Here is a 23,682-nt window from a genome sequence, read left to right as displayed (position 1 = left end):
ACAGAGAGCGGTCAAATACAGAGAGCGTTGACTGTACGTCCGTCAAGTACTACTACGTTAGTCAAATGAAAAGTGAGAAGAAAGATAGTTTGTGACACTCCAGAGCAGTCAGACAGAAATAATAAAAAAATAAAACAAAAATATCTTTTTTATTATTCACTTTTTAAATATTTTTGCAAAGAAATTATTGTTGACTTTATTGTCAAATTGTCCAGCAATAGCGCTGTAAGCAATAATGGATGTGAAATACCATAATAGCTAATTGTGATCATTTTAGGTTATTATCTTTATTATTATCAAAATCACGTTATTGTAAAAAATATTTTTAAATAGTATAACTATTTTAATTTGTTGGAGTGAGGAGCGCAATTACTAATTAAAAATATAAATAAATTGAGTTTTTGAATGTATATTTTTAAAATAAAAGGTAATTAAAGAAAATATCATTTTAGATTTATGCAATTTTGATGAAATTTAAGTTAACAGTCATTTGATAAGAATAAAGTTAGTCGACGTTTTTAATTTTTTAATTTTGCTTTATTTATTAAATTAGAACTAAAAAATATTTTTTTTTTAATTGCACTTAGAATTTTTCAAATTTTTTATAAATTAAAATTAAAAAAAAATTTTTTTGTTATAATTTTTTCAATAGAAAAAATAGTAAAAAATTTTTGAATGTCGGCTAACTTTATTCTCATAGTCATTTAACCATTTTAAAAATTTTTTTTTAACAAACAAATTTTTGAAAAATATTTTTAAAAAATTCGATTTTTAATTTCATAAAATTTCTACATGTCAATTTTTTTCGCCATAATTTATTTGTTAAGAAAACGTTCTTAAAATTATCATATATCTGCTAAATTAATTTTCATAAAATTTTGTTAATTTTAATTAAAATAAAAAATTTTCAGATCATCAACAATTATTTAAAAATGAGGAGAAGTTATTCATCCATGCAGGAAAGTAAAATTATTTTCGAATGGAAAATCGATCAGTTTAATTCATTTATAGATTCATCACTTACCAGTCCAGATGACGTTAAAATAGAGTCAATGGAATTTTCAACTGGATCTGATATTAAAGATGTTTGGTACTTACGTTTAAAATTTAAAAACAATGAAGATACAAAAGTTAAAGAGTGGATCTCAGTATTTTTGTATTTAAAAAGTAGTAATAAGCCAGCAATTAGAGCAGATTACTCAATTTACGTTTTGAATAATAAAAACGAAAGAAAAGTGAGTATAAAAAAGTCAACTCGGATATTTAAGGTCCATGAAAGTTGGGGTTCTAATAAATTTCTGGAAATAAGTAAATTGTTGGAAGATAAAAATGACATTCTATCCGACAATATTTTAACTCTGGGCGTTGACCTTGTCGTATATGGAGATTATTTAACAACTACATCAGAAATTCCATACAAAACTATGAAAACTAAAATCTCCGATGACTTCAATGAGCTTCTAAAAACTGAAATGGGTAGTGATGTCACTTTCACAGTGAAAGACATTAAATTTAGAGCTCATAAATCCATTCTAATCGCTCGAAGTCCTACAATTGCCTCGATGTTATCACATGAAACTCCTGAGAGCAAACAATATGTGTTAAATATCGATGATGTAGAGCCTAAAGTGTTCAAAGACGTGCTGAAATTCATTTATACTGATGTAGTTGAGAATTTAGATGGTAAAGCTGAGTGTTTATTAGACGTTGCGAATAAGTATCAATTAAAAACATTGAAAATATTGTGTGAAGAATCCTTGTGCAAGACAATAACTATTGAAAACGCAGTTACCATGATGATTTTAGCAAATGAGCACAGTGCGAAGCTGTTAATGGATTATGTTGTTGATTTTATGATAATGAATATGGAAAAAGTTATGGACACTGAAGATTATAAAAAACTAGAAAGCTCTAAGCCGGTTTTGTTATCAGTTTTGCTAAAAAAATTTGTTGATTTGATCAAAGCAGTTCCTAAAACTATTGACTAATTTTTAAATTTATCAGTTTTGTATTTTTTTACTCTTACAAATTTTTTTTTCTGTAAAATATTACGGAAAAAACAGCACTTTTTTTTATACAAGTAATTGATTAGATAAAGTCTACGACAAAGTCGTAAGTCATAAATATTATTAAAGTTAAAATTATAAAGATGTATTTTTAAATATTGCAAAATAATTTTTTTGATTGAAAAATTATTCATTACTACTTTTATTCAACGTGAAAAATGTCAATAAAATATTATTTTTGGAGGAAAAAAATAAATAGGAGTAAATATTATAATTTGTCTAACTTTATTTTTATATAATTGATTTGTTGATTTATTATTATAAATAATACAATTTAATTTTGTGTGAAAAAATATTTTGTTAATTTAAAATTGATGGATAAAATTTTATTCTATCAAATTTTCCATTTATAATTTAGTTAACATTTTAAAATCATAATTGTTTAAATAATTATTAATTTCGAGAATTACATCAAACGGCAATTTACCGTACAACAATTTTGCTAACATCTCGGTGCTTATTATTAAAATTTCTTTTCTTTGACAAGCTTTAATCAGTTTGTAATAAATCATACTTCCATACAAAGGAAACTGTGATACTATTGAGCTTTTATCGAGCTTTTTACCATTAAATTGATTCAACCGTATGGCAATATCGTGTTGACTCAAACGTAAAATATCATAATAACTAAGTTTGGTACTATCGATCTCTACATTTTTAGTCAACTCGATTTCTTTTAAACATTCGATGTATATATTATTGAGAAAAAAATTATTAAGGCTATTATTAACGATATTTAGATAATAATCATTCAAAGTGTGACCACTAGCTTTTAGTTTAATCATATGTTCTTTAATTGATGAAGAATAAATAACTTTTTTATTTGGTATAACACCTATATCAATTCCAGAATTTAATAAAAGATCAGATAAATATCTTGTAGTCGTTTCATATTTCACTACTAGGTCGAAAGCAGTCTCACCATTTGCCAATGCGTTAATATTAACAAAGTCTTCTTTTAGTATTATGAATTCAGCTTTTTTGAAAGAGCGACATTTAATAGCCAAGTGAAGAAATGTTTCTCCATTGCTAGGATCTTTATAATTAGTCTCGACAATTTCATTATTAATAAAGAACTTTAGCATTTCAAATCTTCCAGCGTATCCAACATGAGAAATAAACCATCGGTTGTTTTGGGCAATTTGAAAATTAATGTTAACATGATACTTTAACAATAATTTCACTAGATCAATATTATTTTTTTCAACTGCTAACTCGATAGGAGTACATTGATCATAACATGGAGCATTTATGTCTAAACCTTTATATTTTAATAGTAATTCAATTAATTTTAAATTGGAAGTTTTAATTGCTGATCCAAGAACTGTCGGGTAGTTATAGGCAAAATTAATATTAGGATTAAATTTTAGAAGCAAACTAACGATATTTATGTCTTGATTCTTTACGGCGACGTGTAAAGGTGTGTATTGAAATGGTGGACACTGATCAATATTCTTTGTTCCATGAGTAATTAAGTACTCAGTTATTTCATAATTTTTTGCACTTACTGCCCAATACAATGGAACATCATTTGCGTTTAGATCAGCTCCCAAATCGACTAACAGTTTAACTATATCAAAACTATTTTGTTTAATTGCTAACCGTAACAGCGAATACAATTTGTTATTTGTAGCTTTTACGTCAGCGCCAGCATTTACTAACATTTTAATTACTTCAAAATCTGAATTTTCAACGGCCAGCATAAGAATTGGTTGGCTAATGTGAGACCAATTAACCAAGGCGATGTTTTTGAGTAAAAGCTCAATCATTTTTCTATCTCTAGCTTTTACTGCTAGATGCAAAGGTGAATCATTTTTACTATTTATATTAACGTCCGCTTGACATTTAATTAGATACTCAACAATTTCGTAATTCCCTTTACAGATAGCCAAATGCAATGGGGATTTTTCGTCAGAAATTTCATTAACATTTGCTCCCCCTTCAAAAAGGATTTTAACTAATTCATAATTAGCTTGCTCACAAGCAATACCAAGTGCTGTTTTGATACATCTTTCATCATTTACTTTTGCTTTGCTTCTAATGAGCAGTTTTGTAATTTTTAGATTTTCTCTTGTGACTGCAATCTGTAATGGAGAATATTTATAAGTTTCATGTTTTTTATGTTCATTTAACGCGTTAACATCTAAGCCACGTCGAATTAAATCTTGCGTTATACGATAATTGTTTATATTAACAGATCTATGTAGTAACGTCATAGGCAGAGGCATTTTAACATTCGCCCCTGATTTTATTAGAAAATTATAGAGTTTATAATTATCATTGTCAACCGCTACTGCAAGAGGAGTCCCCATAGCTTCAGTACTCTTGTTAATATCTGCTCTTTTCTCCAATAATAGTTTCACTACTGCCAGGTTATTTATTGCAACAGCTAACTGCAGAGGTGTACAATGTGAATACTTTGATACTGGGTAATTACAGATAGCATTAATATCAACTCCAAACTCGATCAAAAAATGTATCGCAAAATCATTGTTGGCAACAATAGCTTGGTGCAAAGGTAACACTACTCTAGTTGAATTACTAATAAATTTAGATTTAGGATCCCAAAGTAGATTGAAGAGTTCTAAATTATTCTTCTTAATAGCAATGGTAAGAGCAGTCTGACCGTCCCGTCCAGTAATATTAACATTTATTCCGTTTTTAATAATAAATTTAGTTACTTCAACATTTTCCTGCTGAATGGCAATATGTAATGGGGTATATCGATAAAATTGCGACCAACAGGAACAACATAAAGAATTAATACCAAGATTTCGATTATCAACTAAGTATTGAGCTATTTCAACTGAATTGTGGTAAGCAGCCCAATGAAAAGGGTAAATATCTTTGTAGGATTTTTTAATATCAGCGCCAGCATCTTTAAGCAATTTGAACACTTGGATATTACCTTTCTCGATCGCTATATGTAACGGTTTTTTCCCCCGGCATATTGTCTCGACATTAATATTCGCTCCTTTATAAACCAGCAGCTTAACCATCTCAAAGCTCTCTGCTTTTATAGCAATGCATAATGGGGTATATTGATAAAATTGTGAATATCTTTTTTTTATGCAAGAGTCAACATAAGCTCCTTGATTTATCAAATACTCAGCGATTTTATGAGCGTTATTTTTTGCAACATAATGCAAAAGATCCTTTTGATGGATGATCATTTTTATACATGCACCAGAGTCAACTAGAAATTTAAATATTTCATAGTTCCCGAATTTTATTGACGTAAGGAGAGGTGTGTCGTGTCCTTTTTTTCTTGCATTGATTTTAGATTTATTTTTTTTAGTTTTAAGAAGTATTTTTATTATTTCTTTATCGCCTTGTTCAACGGCAAGGTGTAAAGCAGTTTTATTTTCATGAAATATACCAATCTCAGCTTTATAGTCGATTAACTTTTTGATTATATTTAAATTTCTAGAATTAACAGCTAAATGAAGATATGGTAATGATGAGTCTTCTGGAATGGCGTTGAGGTTGATTTTTTGTTTAAGAAATTTGTCAACCAACTTGATGTCCTGGTTCTGAATGGCACTATAGAGATTCGATGATTCTGATACTGATGATGACGTTTCTAATGATGATAATGATTCTGATGATGATGTTTCTAATGATGATAATGATGTTTCTGATACATCATCAACTTCCATTTTCTTATCATTTTTTTCAATTTCGACTCGGTAATGTGAATATCTTGGCTTTTTACGAGGCACTTCATCTTCTTTTGTCGTTTCAAATGGTGATAATTTTGTTTTAGTCGATCTTCTAGTTTTCATTTCTAAAATAAAAATTCCAGGTTACTTTTATTGTGATAAACATATAAACTAAGTGAAATTTTTTGTTTTACTTACTGATAGTGATGTGATTAATTTATCAATTTTCCTTATATTAATTGCATAATTTTATAATAAAGTAATTCTGTCAATTTGAAAAACTATATTTAAAAGTGGTTGAAATTCAGATAATTTTTAAAGCGAATAAAAAAAATAAATATATTTGATAGCTGAGCATCAAATGTATGTTTTTTTTTGTTTATTTAAAATTTTATTTAAAAGTAACTTAAAAATTTTTTTGAAAAGGTCATCGCTATTTTCAGCGTCAACAATTTTTTAATCTCAAAACCAGGAAGATTAGCTTCAATCAGAGATATAGTGGGAGCATGGGTTTTTTTTTTATATTTATTGATGTTGAATATTCGAATTAAATAAAAAAAAAATGTCTAGAAATTCGAACCATGAACCTCTTGTCGTTTAATCTCTAGCCAAATGACGCGCCTGTCAAGTCAGTTACAGCTGAAATTTGAACTAGTTTCATAATACCTAAAATAACTATAAATATTATTATTATTATTATTATTATTATTATTATTATTATTATCTGATTGTTTTAAATAAATAAAAATCAATAAAAAATATTATGAAAATAAAATTAGCAGACAGCTGACAATTTTTAGAATTTTTTTTTATTAATAAAATAATTACAAAAAAATTAAAAAACAAAATTGCACATGTAAAAAATTTGAAAAACTATACGTGCTACTTTTTAAAAAAATTTTTTTATTGCTAATTCAATTAATAAAAAAAAATAAAAATTTTTCGCTGTCGACTAATGTAAGTTTCATAATAACATTCAATTTTAAAAATAAAAAAAATAAATTTAACAACCCAGTTAATAATATTAATGATGATAATGCTAATAATAATAATAATAATAATAATAATAATAATAATAATAATAATAATGTTATAGAATATGATTATAAAATAATTAATTGTTAAGAATAGTTCAAATAATTATTATTTGTAATCATTTGCTTTAAATATTATTTACAACAATAACAATTAGTGTAATTTGATAACGTGATTAAATTGACGTTTAAGAATATTGACTCGATAATGAAGGAAGTATACTCGCAGTCTGTGAACAAAATAGTTGTTTATCAATTGATGAGCTAATTTCATTGAAGACTACTTTAGTTTGAGTAATGTATTGGATTTCAGCTGTAGCTTTAAAAAAAAACGCGCGCATTTTCAAAGAGGAGTGGTAAAACGACACTACCGCCACCTTGTTCTTAAACGAGCGAATTTGGCTCTATATAGGGTGGTAATTAGGCAATTCATAACATTACTGTTCAAGTGCTCAATACTTACTGTGTATATTTTTATAAATTATTATTTAGTTATTAATATGGAATCTAAAAAATTAAGTCAGAAGGAATATTTAAAAAAATATCTCAGTGGTGGTGATAAAAAAAAGAAAATAAAAAAAAAGAAGATTAAAAATCCAACGTAAGTTTTTGGTTTATTTTTCAATAACAGATATTTTTATCATTATCTTGACTAAGGTTATGTTTATTTTTTCAACGTTTCGAAAACGTCAACATTCAATGTTATTGCTAAATATTCATATTACTTAATCTGAATTTTATATTTTTGGTGTAAAATTATTTTTAAAAATTTTAATTATATTATTTTTTTTTTATTTTGTAGAGTCCAAATCATTGATGATGACATCAACCTCGACAATATACGTCCAATGGACGATGCTGAATTCGACATCATCAATGCAACAGAAGATGCGCCAATTATTGTCGGAGTTATTGATGAACGTGGACCAGTTGACTTTGGTGATAGAAAAAAGTGGAAAATTATAGCTGACGACGGCGAGGGAAATGTGACAGTAAATTCAACTCATAATAATATTGATAATAATAATTTTAACAAATTATCAGCTTATAGTGAATCAGAGTTCAATTATAAAAATGAAAGACGATTACTTAAATCTAAAAGATATTCTTCTGATATAAGTCCACCTAGAATATCAGAAAAACGTAAAAATTCCAACAAATCATCGCAGCGAGTGAGCTCAGATTCCGATTTAAGCCCGCCAAGAGCATCGAAAAAATCCAGAGATAAAAAAAGTAAACATCAAAACTCAAGGTATAATTCGGACATGAACTTGAGCCCTCCCCGGAAATCTAAGCACCACTCACGTGAGTCACGGAAAACAAGACGTGATTCGGATTCAGATTTGAGCCCTCCAAGGAAGTCTAAAAATCATTCACGAGAGTCAAGGCGTGGTTCAGATTCCGATTTGGGTCCTCCAAGAAAATCTAAGCACCATTCACGGGAGTCCAGCAAATCTCATAATGGCCGCAAACGTTCAAGATGGGCTAGTAATTCAGACAGATCTCCAGACAGAAGTCCAGAGACTAATGGTCGACTTAAAAAGACTTTGGATGGTAAAACCGCTGGTTTACAAAATGCTGATGCATTGCGCGAAGAAACAGAAGCTCACAGGCAAAGAGAAAAGGAAATGTTCAACAGTTTGAGTGCTGAAGTTAGTGGATTTGGACAAGCTGCAGTCATGAGAGATAGGAGAACTGGTAAACGACGTGATTTAGCAGCTGAAGAGTTAGAACGTCTTGAAAAAGAGAAGCGGCAGAAAGAAATTGATGACAAATATGCCAAGTGGGGCCGAGGACTCAAGCAAGTTGATGACCGAGCTGAGAAACTAAAACAAGACTTGTATGAAATGAGCAAGCCATTGGCTAGGTATGCTGATGATGCTGACCTTGATGCTCACCTGCGATCAATTCAGCATGAATTTGAAGACCCTCTTCGACAGTTTGCCAAAGATAAAAAACCCAAACCGATTTATCAAAATGCTTCTATGCCTAATCGGTTTGGTATTAAACCAGGACATCGTTGGGATGGCGTTGATAGGAGTAATGGTTATGAAAAGAAATGGTTCGAAGCGAAGAATGCTCGTGCTGCTATTCAAGAAGAAGCTTACAAATGGAGTACTTCGGATATGTAAAAATTTTTTTGGTTTTATGGATTGAAATATTTTTTAATATTTAAATGTAAATATTTTTTATGAGTTATAAATAAAATAAAAAGAAAAATGTTAATTGTTTTAAAGTAAAAAATTTTTTAAATGCATTTGACAAAAACGGAATGACATTAAATTATGACTTTAAAGTTAGGAGTCGCTTGACAATTTAAAAATTTTTTTTAATAAATAAATTTGCTCCGAAAAATAATTTCTAAAAAATTGGATTTTTTATTTTTTTAAGTTTCTAAATGTCAATTTTTTTTCTCATTTTTTTTTGACATTATTTATTTGTTAAAAAAATTCTTAAAATTATAAAATGTCTGCTAAATTAATTTTCATCATTAAATTTAGCAGTTACTTAATTATTTTTTAGTTTTTTTAGATAAATTTGTGCCGAAAAATTATTTTAAAAAAATTGCATTTTTTATTTTTTTAAATTTCTACATGTCAATTTTTTATTATATTTTTTTTTACAATTTATTTGTCAAAACAATTTTTAAATTATTAAATATCTGCTAAATTAATATTGATTTTTATAAAAACGGAAAATTGTTTAGCGCAGCAGTACATTTCCAGAAATTGATTTTTTTTGTTAATAAAGCATTATGTGACAGAGCTGGCAGAGTAAAAAACGATATTACATAAGAGCGCATGCGTGTTGAGAAGATTCAGAATTGATAGGTCAACTTCTATTTAGTTCTTCAGTTTACTTCAGTTCTCTGGTGGCCAGTTTGAGAAGGACTGCCATACTAGAGATAATATATTTAAAATAAAAATATAATATAAGCGCGTGCGCTTTAACTTTTAATTTGTATTAAATTGTGTCGTCTTTCAAGACCCAAATTCTCCAACAATGTCTTACTGCACGAGAATTTTTCGGGCGCAGGTAGGCGATTATTCTTTTTAATTATAACGTTTTTATTTTTTATTGTACGTCACATGATATATTACATACTTTCTTTTATAATCATATCATAATTCATATAACTCCAATATTAATCTGTCTTAATTTTCTCAATGATACAGATTATCTTAGAGTAAATTTATGATTATATTCTTGACCTCAATATGTGTCAAAAATAAATGATTTTATTTAAAAATAAGGTCAATCAGGTTTTTATTTTTTAGTTGTAATTTTATTCATTTTTTATATATTAATTTATAAATTTTATATTCCAAGTCCGTAAAAAATATTCAAACGTTTAAATGTCATTTGAAACATGTCACTTTTTTTTTCTATGTTGGCTTATTTTTATTTTAACGGATGAATATTATTTGGAAGATATGTACTATTTAATCAGCGGTATCCTTGCAATAAAAATATGTTCATCTCGTAATAGAAAAATATTTTTAAAAGCTTACATAACTCAATGTTCTGCATATATATTGCAGAGTACGAATCTTTAGGATATAAGGTTATGCTCACAATGTAAAGTGCGCATGTAATGCATTACTCCTGTATTTTATACTTGTTACTGTCAATTTATATGTATCAATTTACATTGTCATTTATTATATAGTTTTTCCCCTAATAATATTTTTTTCATTATAATTAAAACAAATATTTGAATTCTAAATACTTAATCAAATTTACGCGTATATCTCAAGCAAATATTCAAGTAATTACTCCATTTTATTAAACATATACACGGAAAAAAGTAAACTGTAATATTCATTCGGATTCCTGTTAATTTTTATAGTTTCAAACAGTAAAGCGGACATCGGGGTGGCAAAAATGTAAATATTACAGAACTTAATGTAGAAAGTATAAAACCCACAATTTATAATTTAATATCTAAAATAAGTGATTAGTAGCTGTCACTATAGTAAATAACGACTCTTTCATCTTAAAAAATTAGTTTCAAACAGTAAAAATTGTCATTTCAATATATAGTCCATATTATGAGGAGAAGGGAAACTCAGATGAAAGAGAAGGAGGTCTCACTCTGGGAGAATTTAACATTTGAAACAGTAAAAATTATACTTTTAAAATATACATTTTACCAGTCCAAGCAAGTCAATAATTACAGTCTGATTTTTTAGCGTTGCGTTTAAAATTTACCATTTTACTTTGTAAATATTGACGTTGCTTGTATTAGAAATTTACTAACTTTATTTTATACTTTTTACATATCATAATATCATTTTTTAGGTACGAAATGATAAATATCAAAGTCTGAATTTTTAATTATTATACTTTAACATTTTAGACATTTACATAGCGAATATTACTTACTGACTTAGTGCATCCTATCTAATTGTTAATTACTATCAAATAATATATGATCAATTTATCAGATAAAGCATAGACTTACTACTATTAATTTTATATTTAAGCTTTACTATAATAAAACAATTGTTATATTCATTTCTTTTCTATGGAACCCAATTATTGGCATTGCTGTAGGGTTCAATGTCCTGTTAAAATAAATAAATAAATAAATTACTGTTTGAGATAGTATTTTCTTCCATGTAAAGAGTAAATTGTAACGTTTAAATTGTAAATATTATAATGTGAATAGTAAAATCACGATTTTACTGTTTGAAATGATAATTTTTAGCAGTTGATCATTACTTATTATAAATCGACTGTTATTTATTACAGTTTACTTTTTTCCGTGTATAAACAACTAAGCGTATTTTTGTAAACATCAAATAATATTGATAATGAGATAATATATATAATATTTATATAAAAATAGATAATATATAATAAATCACAAAGATAAAACATTTTGTTTTTTAAGTGTCCTGATAAAATATATTACACTTTAATTTCATTTTAGCAAGTATGAAAAAAAAAGTTATATTCAATTACTTTTTGTAATATCTGTTGACAACAATTATACAGTCAGTTGAATTTATTTTTGTAAATAAAAATACGACGCATTTAATTTATTTATAAAATAATTGACTAATTATATTAAAAGTTATTTTTATTATAAATTATAACTAACTATATTTTTTTCTATTGATTCTTGTTACTTGAAATGTCATTTATTTTTTTTACTATTATTATTTTGACACCACTTGCGCAATTATAATTTTTAATCTCAATGTTTTGATGCGCATAATAAATAAAAATGCTGACTATAAATTTTCGTGATTATAAATATAAAAAAAAATTGTTACTTTATTATGTTAATTTTTATAATAGTGAAGTTACTTGTCAGCTGTTAATTTTAAAATTTTTTTGACAAATTAATTACAGTAAAAAAATGCTTCTCAAAATTTTCACTTGTCATTTTTATATTAAAATTAATTTAGCATATATTTAATAATTTTAAAAATTTTATAACAAGTAAATTATGGTAAAAAAAAAAATTGACATGTAGAAATTTTAAAAAATAAAAAATGCATTTTTTTAAAAATAATTTTTTGAAATAAATTTTTTTGATAAATAAAATTAAAAAATTTTTAAGTGATTGCTAACTTTAACGTTATAATTTATATCAATTTTCACTTGTGGAACTTTTTAATTAATTTATTTTTGATAATAATTTAATTGCTATAAAATTCTAAAAAAATTTTTAATGTCTGTCAACTTCAGTGTCATTAATTTTTTGGTGACTCAGTTGAATTGATGCATTTATTAAAATTTATTATTTCACAGAAACTGTGTGGATTAACACCTGATATCCAGCAAAGATGTTTCAGTCTAAGTCCATTGAGTTTTGCTGCGGCAAGGGTAGCAATGTCAAAGTTCGATCAAACAACCTACCTTCCGTACGACAAGTTGAGCGAAAATTTGAAAGTCGTAAAGAAACGGTAATTATTCATTCAGTTTAAAAAAAAAAAATATCTCTATAATAACATTAATATCTTAGTAATATTAAATAATACTGAAATTAACACACATCTATCAATTTTTTTTAATTTTACAACTAAATTTCTATGAAAAAATTTTAATAAAAAAATTCAACATCTAGAAAATAAAAATAATTACAAGTGCAAACTTTTAAAAAATATTTTTTTTTAATTAATCTTTATATATATATATTTTTTCTATGTGTGTGTTTGTCACTGAACTCCTCCTAAACGGCTGAACAGATTTTAATGAAATTTTTGAAAATGTTAGTAAATGTTAGAAAAATGTTATAAAATGTTAGTAATTAACGAATGACTATTATATTTTGTTAAATAATGATGTTTTTAACGATATAAGCTCATTCCGATGTTACACTCATCGAGACCTTTCATTTAAGTACCCACATGCATTTTTTATATATTTTATAAATATCATGTATATAAGATATATAATATATAGGGCCGAGAATTTAGTTTTTTTAAAAGAGAGAGACAAAAGATAGGTGTAGCCAAGCGTTCTGATTGGTCATAATAAATTAATTGTTTTTTGTTTTTCGCAATCAAGTGAAGACAGCAGCTTGAAGAAAAATAAAAATTAGATTGCTAATCCAACATGAAAATATGAAAAATATGTCAAAAAAAACAGGTTGGTTTTCAGATGTAAAGGTGCTTGTAAACAAATACAAGTCTGTACTGCTCAGATAAATAAAGAAGAGAATTTGAAGCACAGTGTTGTGACTAAAATGTTTAATGAAATTAATTTAAAGAGAACAGTAAACAAGCTGGCGATTTTGCTCAAGATCGCGTAAAAGAATTGGTCCCGGCCTCACTGGTAATTTTGCTGGGGATCGCACTGACGGTCTTTTTGAAGGTCTCACTGGAGGTCTCGCTAGAACTCTTGCCGATGGTCTTGCTGGAAATCACGCTGACGGTCTTTTTAGAGGTCTCGCTGACGGTCTCGCTAAAGATCTTGCTGGAGATCGAGCTGATGGTATTGCTAGGAGTTTCGCTGGTAATTTTGATGGCGATCACGGTGATGGTATCGCTGGAGATCACGCTGACGGTTTTTCTAAAGGTCTCGCTGGTGACCACGCTGACGGTTTTTTTGAGAGTCTCGCTGGAGATCACGCTCACGATCTCGCTGGAGATCACGCTGACGATCTTTCTAGAGGTCTCGCTGGTGATCACGCTGACTGTCTTTCTAAAAGTCTCGTTGGAGATAACGCTGACGATCTTGCTGGAATCACGCTGACGATCTTTCTGGAGGTCTCGCTGGTGATCACGCTGACGGTCTTTCTGGAAGTCTCGCTGGAAATCACCAGCGAGACCTCCATAAAGATCGTCAGCGTGATCTCCAGCGAGATCGTCAGCGTGATCTCCAGAAAGACCGTCAGTGTGATCTTTAGAAAGACCGTCAGTGTAATCTCCAGCGAGACCGTCAGCGTGATCTCCAGCGTGACCGTCAGCGCGATCGCCAGCAAAATCACCAAGCGAGACCGGCAGCAATACCATTAGCACAACTTCCAGCAAAACGACCTCCAGTGAGACCGTCAGCGAGACCTCTAGAATAACCGTCAGCGTGATCTCCAGCGAGACTGTCAGCAAGAGTTCTAGCGATACCTTTAAAAAGAACGTCAGTGTGATCTCCAGCAAAATTACCAGTGAGACCGGGAGCAATTCCTTTACGCGATCTTCAGCGAAATTGCCAGCTTGTCACTGTTCACTTTAAATTAATTTTATCGAACATTTTAGTCCCAACACTGTGCTTCAAATTCTCTTCTTTATTTATCTGAGCATTACAGACTTGTATTTGTCTCCAAGCATCTTTACATTTGCAAACCAACCTATTTTTTTTGACATATTTATCATATTTTCATGTTGGATTAGCAATCTAATTTTTATTTTTTCTTCAAGCTGCTGTCTTCACTTGATTGCGAAAAACAAAAAACAATGAATTTATTACGACGAATCAGAACACTTGGCTACACCTATCTTCTGTCTCTCTCTTTTAAAAAAACTAAATTCTCGGCCCTAATAATATATATAAAAAAATTCATGTGGGTACTCAAATAAAAGGTCTCGATGAGTATAACATCAGAATGAACTTATATTTACGAAAATGTTAATAATTAATGAATAACTATTACATTTTGTTAACTAATGATGTTTTTAACTATATAAGCTCATTCCCGGAATTTCTAAATTCAAGACGTATGTACAGGACGTCTGTCGGGTCCGCTAGTTTTTTATACAAATAAAAAAATTGTTAAATGTCTGCTGATGTCAGTATCATAATATTAATGGTATTTATTTACATTATCTTTGTGCACAGTCTTGGTCGCCCATTGACTCTCTCAGAAAAAGTATTATATTCCCATTTGGATGAACCTGATAAGCAAGAAATAGTACGAGGAACCAGCTATCTCCGACTTCGACCAGATCGTGTTGCCATGCAAGATGCTACAGCTCAAATGGCTATGTTACAATTCATAAGTTCCGGTATGCTCTAATCACTCTCAATTTATTATTAAATTAAAAACTATCAAAAATGTAATGTCTATTAATTTTTTACAAAATTTATTTTAATTATAATAATCAGGTTGATCAAACCACAAACGCAATGTTGACAATTAATTCACTTTATTGCTATGTTTCGTCGGACATTTCGACTTCTTCAGGCAATTTATAAAAATACATACATCAAATAAATAAATTATACTCCAATATAATATAGCGAATACACAAATTGTTAAATAAGTTATTAAATTGTAACAATGGAATTTAATGACTTAATTGACAAATTGTATATTCAAAATGTTATATTGGAGTATAATTTATTTATTTGATGTATGTATTTTTGTAGATTGCCTGAAGAAGTCGGGATGTCCGACGAAACGTAGCAATAAAGTGAATTAATTGTCAACATTGCGTTTGTGGTCTGATCAACCTGATTATTATAATTATATATTCCCTTGGACCTGATTAAACAATTATTGATAAAATTTATTTTTGTATCTAGGATTACCAAAAGTAGCTGTTCCATCAACAATTCACTGTGACCACTTGATTGAAGCCCAAATAGGAGGAGACAAAGATTTGAGCCGTGCTAAAGATCTAAATAAAGAAGTATACAACTTCTTGCAAACAGCTGGAGCTAAATACGGAGTAGGCTTCTGGAATCCTGGATCAGGAATTATTCATCAAATTATCTTGGAGAACTATGCTTTCCCCGGTTTGCTGATGATTGGTACTGATTCTCACACGCCAAACGGAGGAGGTCTTGGTGGTCTTTGCATTGGTGTCGGTGGTGCTGATGCTGTTGATGTTATGGCAAACATCCCATGGGAACTTAAGTGTCCCAAGGTCATTGGAGTTAAATTGACCGGAGAACTTAAAGGCTGGACGAGCCCGAAAGATATCATTCTAAAAGTCGCGGGTATTCTTACGGTCAAAGGAGGTACTGGTGCTATCGTTGAATACTTTGGCCCGGGAGTCGACAGTATCAGTTGTACGGGAATGGCAACAATCTGTAACATGGGTGCTGAAATTGGTGCAACTACATCTGTTTTCCCGTACAATTACCGCATGCAAGATTACTTGAAAGCAACAGACCGTGCTGACATTGCTGCTTCTGCTGACATGTTTAGAACTAGTCTGTTGACTGCTGATGCCAATGCTAAATACGATCAAGTTATTGAGCTGGACCTGTCTACTCTTGAGCCACATGTCAATGGGCCATTCACTCCAGATCTTGCTCACCCTATTTCTAAGCTAGGTAAATTATTTATTTAAAAGCATTCAAATTTACTAGCAACCTTGTAGTTACTATGTGACTGCCGTGGCTTGTGAACTATAAATAAATCAAATTTTGCTTTGTTAAATAATGACTTGTTAAATTGCACTGTAATTTTTTAACTATTGACGTTTTTAAAGATATAAGCTCATCCCGATGTTACACTCATCAAGAGCTTTCATTTGAGTACCCACATGCATTTTGATATATTTTTCATATATACATATATATAATATATATATATAAATATATGAAAAATTGATGTGGGTACTCAAATGAATGGTCTCGATGAGTGTAACATCGGGATGAGCTTATATCTTTAAAAATGTTAATAATTCACAAGATACAAGGTCATTTCATAATTATTGACATTTTTAAAGATATAAGCTCATCCCGATGTTACTCTCATCGAGAGCTTTCATTTGAGTACCCACATGCATTTTGATATATTTTTCATATATAAATATATATAATATATAAAATATATGAAAAATTGATGTGGGTATTCAAATGAAAGGTCTCGATGAGTGTAACATCGGGATGAGCTTATATCTTTAAAAATGTCAATAGTTTACAAGATACAATGTCATTTCTTAATTATGTATTTAGAGATAGAGAATTTTCGAATGCAGCCTAAATACTTATCATCATAAATTGACTATTGATGAGATTGATATGAAACCTTGAAAAAGCACAACTCCAAGACCTTTCTAATGATACCAAATTTAACCCTAAAAACCCATTTTATAATATAAATACATTGACCATAAAATTTTGCTTATTCTCTTAATAATATAGATAAGTATTGCTAATCATATTTTTTTTATCATTAGGTGAAGTTGCCAAGAAAAATGGATGGCCTAATGAAGTCAAGGTTGGTTTGATTGGATCATGCACGAACAGCTCTTACGAAGACATGGGACGGTGCGCTAATATCGCTAAACAAGCTCTTAAGCACGGTATCAAGTCAAAGTCAACATTCAATGTAACACCAGGATCAGAACAAATTCGAGCCACTATTGAGCGCGACGGTATTGTACGTATTTTATTTTTTAATCAATTTAATACTAAATTTAAATTATAAAGTAACAATAATGACTTTTTAGGCTCAAACACTTCGCGAATTTGGTGGTATTGTATTAGCTAACGCGTGTGGACCGTGCATTGGTCAATGGGACCGTCAAGACATCAAGAAAGGCGACAAAAACACAATTGTTACATCTTACAATCGTAACTTCACTGGTCGTAACGACGCCAATCCATCAACTCATGCTTTCGTCACAAGTCCTGAGCTAGTAACAGCTCTTTCAATCGCTGGACGTCTTGATTTCAATCCTCTTACTGATAAACTCAAAGGCGCAGACGGAAAAGAATTCCTTTTGGACAACCCATTCGGTAATTCGATAAAATTTTATAAATAAATTTTTTTTATTTCCTAGATATTGTAATTTATATTTTTTTTAAGGGGATGAACTTCCTTCTCGTGGATTTGACCCTGGTATGGAGACTTACGACGCTCCACCAGCTGACGGCAGCAAAGTTAAAGTCAATGTTGATCCAAAATCTCAGCGATTGCAATTATTAGAACCATTCGACAAATGGGACGGTAAAGATCTTACCGATCTAACTGTTCTTATCAAAGTAAAAGGAAAGTGTACCACCGATCACATCTCTGCAGCTGGACCTTGGCTAAAATACCGTGGTCATCTTGACAATATCTCAAACAACATGTTCATCGGGTAATTTATTACATAAAAAATTTTATTTCTTTCTTTGAATAAAATTTTAACTTTTTTTTTTTTCTAGTTTTGATATTTATTTAATCTAATTTTCTTTAATTGAATAATTTTTTTAAATACTTTTCTCTTAGACATTAATTAAAGGAAATAATTTAGTTAATATATTTGTTAATTTTAGTGCAGTCAACTCTGAAAATAATGAGGTAAACAAAATCAAAAATCAACTGAATGGTGAATGGGGAGGCGTTCCTGACGTCGCTCGGCATTACAAGAAGAACGGTATAAGATGGGTAGCTGTTGGTGACGAAAACTACGGAGAGGGATCATCTCGAGAGCACGCTGCTCTTGAACCTCGTCACCTTGGTGGTCGTGCAATTATTGTTAAAAGCTTCGCCCGTATCCACGAAACCAATCTTAAAAAACAAGGTGTTTTGCCATTAACTTTCGCCAATGCCAGTGATTACGATAAAATTCAACCAACTGACAAAATCAGTATTCTTGGTTTGAAAGACCTTGCACCAGGAAAAGTAAGTATTAGTTTAACAAAGTGTATTTAGTAATCGGAAAAAATAAACCGGAAAAAATAGACCAGGAAAAAATTTCAAAGTTATGAAAAATTCATATTATTTCATTAAAATTATTATTTATTTATATACTTAAACGCCAATCGGCTATGTACACTTTAGTAATACAAAAATTTTATATTATAAAATATCACACCCACAATTTTCTTGAAAAATAAGCACCCCCAGAATGATCGCTTTATTTTTTGTTACAAAAAAAAAAAAAAAATTTTCCGGGTCTACTTTTTCCGGGATTCAGTGTATATACATATACCCCCACGAAAAAAATTTACAATTTTGGATATAGAAAATATCTAAAAAAAAATATTTATCTAATTGTATATATTTAAAATATTTAGATTGGCTCAAATGTATAAAATAGAATTTATCAACTAAAATACATAAAAAATTTATCAATTAAATTTTATACTCTTACAATGAAATTCTTGTAGATAAATTGCATAATTATGAATTATCTGATTGTGAAAATTTATAAATTTTTTATATATTCTATTTATAAATTTTATTTTACATCTTCAGGCCAATCTAAATATTAAATATATATTAATTAAAATTTTTTTTATATTTTCTTTATCGGAATTTATAAATTTTTTGCGTGGGGGTAACTATAAAATTATTATTTCTACACATTAATAATAATTATCTGTTGTTACAGCCTTTAAAAGCCGAAATCAAACACAAAGACGGCAAAGTAGATACGATTACGCTAAACCACACCTTGAATGAACAGCAAATCGGTTGGTTCAAAGCCGGATCAGCATTAAACCGTATGAAGGAAATCGCATCAGGCCATTAATGATTTAATAAACACAACAATTATTCTCAATGTGCTCAAAACTGAATGCTAACATCTTTGCAAAAAATTATTAACGCAGATAATTACGCGTAGGCTGATCTAGCTGTAAAAAATTAATAATTATATACTGTTAAGAATGCAGTTTGTTTACAATAGTCGATGATATTTATATATATGGTTGATTTACACTACGATAGGCCAGAACGTAGTCAACAATTGGAAAATAATGAATGAAATTATGCAATTTTATTGTAAATCGCATTGTAATGATGCTTGATTTATAATATACATTCTAGATTATTATTAAAGATATAAATAATTATGGATGTGATATTTAAAAATTTGAGGTAACCAATGATGAATCGTTTCATGTCAACGCAATCAATTCGACAATACTTACCTCAAATATTAATGACCATTCTTATTTATATCGTGTTAATTTTACAAGTATTTTTTTTTCGTCATATTTTTGGTATTTACTTTAAAAATAAAAAAACAGTTTTTTATTAAAAAAGTTTGTAAATATCGGTCAATTTTAACATCGCCCCGTTACCAATATTTACAAAATTAGTTAATATTAAATTGTTTTTTTTTTCTAAATTTTAAATCATATTAGAGCCGAACGCAGTTAGTATAATTATGTATATAAAAAATATACCAGTAACTCGTGTTTTTAAATTAAAAAAAAAAAAAAAAAATCATCGTTGTAATGATAGAGCTAAAAAAATCAATTTGTACATTATTTATCAGTAAACGACGAGGAGACTTTTATCGACTCGAGTAATTATGCTCTTGTACGATTCCTAATTTTAAATAAAATTATGTTTGAAAATATTTGACTAATTTTTTTTATTATTCTTCACACCTGCTGCTCCTCTACATTTGTTACAGTGGTCGTTGCTATGCTACCGATATTTCAAAACAAATGTTTCCATTTTATGCACAAGTTGGTAGTTTGAATTAATTTTACAACCTTAATAACTTTTTAATTAATAATTTTTAATTATAGAACATTTTTTATTTTTTTTGAGTACATAAATAATTAAATAAAAATGTCTGATGAAGAATTTTATCTATGTGCGACGGGATCGATTGAATATGGAGAGTTTTACGAGATTGATAATGCATATTGTAAATACGGTTATCACTTTGGACCGGAATGGAATATTGTTGGGGTAAGAAAAATAATTTTTTTTTATTTATTTATTTATTACATTTATTTATACTTAAAGATATAAATCATATAATATTAAATTTATCAGATAAATTTAATCGAGTGATATTTTGTTACATTTTTTTTATTAACTTTTTTTTATATATTTTTTTAATATATAACAGGGTATTGAAGAAGGTTTGACACAAATGAGCAAGTGCAGTAATGATGCCAGGCGTCTAACATCCTGGAATTTTCCTTTAGACGCAACTTTTAAATCTACAACACCTCATGGATGTAAGATCTTTATTTGATTAAATAATTGAGATAAAATGCTCAAGTTAAATTAGAATAGTTTAGTTAAATTTAAATGAATTCCCTTTGAAGCTCAAACGGAATTAATATTAAATTTTAATTAAATACTAAAGACTAACAAAACTAAGCTCATCAAAATTTTGCTTTTGCGTATTATTTACTTACAACATACAATATAATTTATTTTTAATCTTTTTATTTCCACTGCATAAAAATCGAGAATTAAATGTAATTTTAATTTATTTTCGCTATTTAATTATCACAAGAGTAATTTTAATTAAAGTCTCAAAGTTTTATACATGTTATTTAACAAATGCTTGAATGTTACGTTAATTCGTCAAGTTTTTTTTTGCAAAACTTTATTTAAATACATTTAATAGCATTTAAACTCTCCTTAAACTTTATTTAATGTGTATATATAATCTAGAAAATTAATTAAAAAATTTATAAATTAAAGCGATCTACTAGTCAAGTGCTCTAGAATTTACTTAACTTTAATTAAAGTTTTTTAATTTTCCCGTACAAAAAAAATTTTGGTTCATGATGAATTTCCGGATGAACTTCAGATTGTGAAACAAATATGAATTTCATAATGAATTTCATCGTGAATTTCAGATGAAGTTCATGATGAATTTCATCGTGAATTCCAGCTGAATTTAAAACAAATCGTATATGAAATTTAATTTTTTTAATCTGTAAAAAAATATTTGCAGTCAATTATATTGGAATTTTTAGTTTTATTTATACTGACAACATTTACGATTCTATAACTCCTATTTGGATTAATTTTTTGGAGTAAAATAACACAATATGCAAAATAATATTTCGAAATTCATCATGAATTACAGGGTGAATTCCAGCTGAATTTCATGATGAATTGAAGACAAATTGTATATGATACTCATTAAAAAAATTAAGTTTCATACACGATTTGTTTCAAATTCATCATCAACTTCAGCTGAAATTCGACCAATAATTCATAATGAATATCGAAATTTAATTTTGCATATTGTCTACTTTTACTTCAAAAAATTTATCCAAATATAAGTTTAAGAATCGTAAATGTCGAGTCAGTATAAATAAAACTAAAAATTCCAATATAATTGACTGCGAATATTTTTTTACAGATTAAAAAAATTAAGTTTCGTATACGATTTGTTTCAAATTCATCATGAAATTCAGCTAGAATTCACGATGAAATTCATCATGAACTTCATCATGAAATTCATATTTGTTTCACAATCTGAAGTTCGTCCGGAAATTCATCATGAACTAAAATTTTTTTTTGTACGGGTTTTTTGCCAAGTATTAAATTGCAAACGTATAAATTTTTTTATTAAAATTATCAGAAAAATTCTGAATTTTAGGGCCGCAATTAGTACTGTCGGTTTACGGCTTAGATTTTTTTGGCCATGATGTAGTGAGAGGATACGGAGTTTGTCATATACCTTTCTCATCAGGTCGCCAAGAATCAAAGTAAAGTAATTTATTTAGTTTATTTGTAAAGAACGGCTGCCCAATTTCAAAACAAAGTAACTGACAATTTTAAGACTTTTTAAAATTTTTCTTATTAAAAAAAAAATTGTGCGCCTCATTGATAAAAAATTTGATTTATGAATAGAAAATACTTGAACATAAATATTTTTAAGAAAAATTACTTGAAATTAAGGTCTAAAAATTATAAAAAATTTAGCAATACTAAAAAAAATCAAGTATAAAAATTTTGCAGTTACTGTGTTTTAAAATTGGGCAGCCGAATAGTACTTATTAGTCCATAATAATTACAATAAAATTTTATTATTTAGGATTCCAATATACGTACCTGAATCTTCCTCAACGTTGCATCATTTCGCTGCATGGATAACTGGTAAACGTCCCGAATTAATTGAACCATCAATCTTAGCATCCGGTTCTGGCCGAGAACGTAATATTGAATTATTAATTATTGGATATTGGATATTAGAACTGCAAAGAAACGGACATAATTTTAAAATTATCAGATATGCTATCCATTCATTTAGTTCTGATAGCTTTTTTCCTCGGAACTAACAATTGGAGTTAAATATTATTTCATCAATATTAATACACCGAGTTGACTTATAATTGGAATTTTATTTCTCCAATATATTTATTTGTATTATATATAATATGATTTTTAATTTGCAGTTCTAATAGCTCTATTAATTAAAAATTTATTTTTTATTTAAAATTAAATTGAAATTTTTTTTTCAGTGACACGAATGAAAGTTCAAGGGTCGATAACTGCATCCTTCAACGTTGTGTTAAAGGATTTTCATAAATTAGGATATGACAATAATGATAAGGGTAAAAAAAGTTGTAAATAGTACTTGAAAATATAATTTGATATAATACTAATTTTATTTTTTTTTTTACAAAGTAATTTACAATAAAAGTTATAGTTTTTAAGGATTAAATCAAAATAAAATTTATTTTTTTTCCAAAATTCAATTTTTTTTAAGTTTATAGCATATAATGGTATTGCTCTCTACTCAATTTGGTAATTGGAAAAAATAGACCTGGAAAAATTTTAAAGTTATGAAAAATTTATATTATTTCATTAAA

General features: G+C 28.3%; 5 protein-coding genes across 7 annotated transcripts; 4 read left to right on the top strand and 1 right to left on the bottom strand.

The window, feature by feature from the left end:
• The first annotated feature begins 54 nt into the window (after nucleotides 1-54).
• Nucleotides 55-2,084, top strand: LOC123268521 (speckle-type POZ protein B-like). Its single transcript, XM_044733676.1, has 2 exons — nucleotides 55-427; nucleotides 912-2,084. Exon 2 carries the CDS (start codon nucleotides 933-935, stop codon nucleotides 1,986-1,988), a length of 1,056 nt encoding a protein of 351 aa, XP_044589611.1. The 5' UTR covers nucleotides 55-427; nucleotides 912-932; the 3' UTR covers nucleotides 1,989-2,084.
• Nucleotides 2,085-2,088: 4 nt separating this feature from the next.
• Nucleotides 2,089-5,851, bottom strand: LOC123268968 (ankyrin-3-like). Its single transcript, XM_044734434.1, has 2 exons — nucleotides 2,494-5,851; nucleotides 2,089-2,099 (listed from the first exon to the last, which is right to left on the bottom strand). Exons 1-2 carry the CDS (start codon nucleotides 5,849-5,851, stop codon nucleotides 2,089-2,091), a joined length of 3,369 nt encoding a protein of 1,122 aa, XP_044590369.1.
• Nucleotides 5,852-7,216: 1,365 nt separating this feature from the next.
• On the top strand, nucleotides 7,217-8,982 carry LOC123268510 (BUD13 homolog). 2 transcript variants are annotated; one of them, XM_044733660.1, is made up of 3 exons: nucleotides 7,217-7,363; nucleotides 7,565-8,119; nucleotides 8,183-8,982. In XM_044733660.1, exons 1-3 carry the CDS (start codon nucleotides 7,263-7,265, stop codon nucleotides 8,892-8,894), a joined length of 1,368 nt encoding a protein of 455 aa, XP_044589595.1. In that variant the 5' UTR covers nucleotides 7,217-7,262; the 3' UTR covers nucleotides 8,895-8,982. The 2 variants fall into 2 exon arrangements, with proteins under 2 accessions (XP_044589595.1, XP_044589594.1); XM_044733659.1 differs by having other exon boundaries at nucleotides 7,219-7,363; nucleotides 7,565-8,982.
• Nucleotides 8,983-9,619: 637 nt separating this feature from the next.
• On the top strand, nucleotides 9,620-20,465 carry LOC123268494 (aconitate hydratase, mitochondrial-like). The gene is made up of 9 exons (XM_044733630.1): nucleotides 9,620-9,798; nucleotides 12,526-12,680; nucleotides 15,052-15,218; nucleotides 15,739-16,494; nucleotides 17,346-17,548; nucleotides 17,619-17,907; nucleotides 17,978-18,251; nucleotides 18,430-18,778; nucleotides 19,491-20,465. Exons 1-9 carry the CDS (start codon nucleotides 9,766-9,768, stop codon nucleotides 19,629-19,631), a joined length of 2,367 nt encoding a protein of 788 aa, XP_044589565.1. The 5' UTR covers nucleotides 9,620-9,765; the 3' UTR covers nucleotides 19,632-20,465.
• Nucleotides 20,466-20,600: 135 nt separating this feature from the next.
• LOC123268539 (B9 domain-containing protein 1) lies at nucleotides 20,601-23,471 on the top strand. Of its 2 annotated transcripts, XM_044733704.1 has the most exons (5): nucleotides 20,604-20,806; nucleotides 20,970-21,081; nucleotides 22,467-22,575; nucleotides 22,905-23,023; nucleotides 23,332-23,471. In XM_044733704.1, exons 1-5 carry the CDS (start codon nucleotides 20,684-20,686, stop codon nucleotides 23,442-23,444), a joined length of 576 nt encoding a protein of 191 aa, XP_044589639.1. In that variant the 5' UTR covers nucleotides 20,604-20,683; the 3' UTR covers nucleotides 23,445-23,471. The 2 variants fall into 2 exon arrangements, with proteins under 2 accessions (XP_044589638.1, XP_044589639.1); XM_044733703.1 differs by lacking the exon at nucleotides 23,332-23,471 and having other exon boundaries at nucleotides 20,601-20,806; nucleotides 22,905-23,173.
• The last annotated feature ends 211 nt before the right edge of the window (nucleotides 23,472-23,682 follow it).

This window comes from Cotesia glomerata, linkage group LG7, assembly GCF_020080835.1.
Source record: "Cotesia glomerata isolate CgM1 linkage group LG7, MPM_Cglom_v2.3, whole genome shotgun sequence".
Taxonomy (NCBI): Eukaryota; Metazoa; Arthropoda; class Insecta; order Hymenoptera; family Braconidae; genus Cotesia; species Cotesia glomerata.
The sequence above is the reverse complement of the archived record's forward strand: the minus strand, read 5'-3'. Positions and strand labels throughout refer to the sequence as shown.

Excerpts from the sequence above, each read along its gene's own strand:
- LOC123268494 (XM_044733630.1), top strand. The coding sequence starts at position 9,766 with ATGTCTTACTGCACGAGAATTTTTCGGGCGCAG. Across the intron at positions 12,681-15,051 it reads TTGAAAGTCGTAAAGAAACG|TCTTGGTCGCCCATTGACTC; the intron begins GTAATTATTCAT and ends CTTTGTGCACAG. Across the intron at positions 18,252-18,429 it reads TCAAACAACATGTTCATCGG|TGCAGTCAACTCTGAAAATA; the intron begins GTAATTTATTAC and ends TGTTAATTTTAG.
- LOC123268510 (XM_044733659.1), top strand. The coding sequence starts at position 7,263 with ATGGAATCTAAAAAATTAAGTCAGAAGGAATATTTAAAAAAATATCTC. Across the intron at positions 7,364-7,564 it reads AAGAAGATTAAAAATCCAAC|AGTCCAAATCATTGATGATG; the intron begins GTAAGTTTTTGG and ends TTTATTTTGTAG.
- LOC123268968 (XM_044734434.1), bottom strand. The coding sequence starts at position 5,851 with ATGAAAACTAGAAGATCGACTAAAACAAAATTATCACCATTTGAAACG.
- LOC123268521 (XM_044733676.1), top strand. The coding sequence starts at position 933 with ATGAGGAGAAGTTATTCATCCATGCAGGAAAGTAAAATTATTTTCGAA.
- LOC123268539 (XM_044733703.1), top strand. The coding sequence starts at position 20,684 with ATGTCTGATGAAGAATTTTATCTATGTGCGACGGGATCGATTGAATAT. Across the intron at positions 21,082-22,466 it reads ATCTACAACACCTCATGGAT|GGCCGCAATTAGTACTGTCG; the intron begins GTAAGATCTTTA and ends TCTGAATTTTAG. Across the intron at positions 22,576-22,904 it reads TCAGGTCGCCAAGAATCAAA|GATTCCAATATACGTACCTG; the intron begins GTAAAGTAATTT and ends TTTATTATTTAG.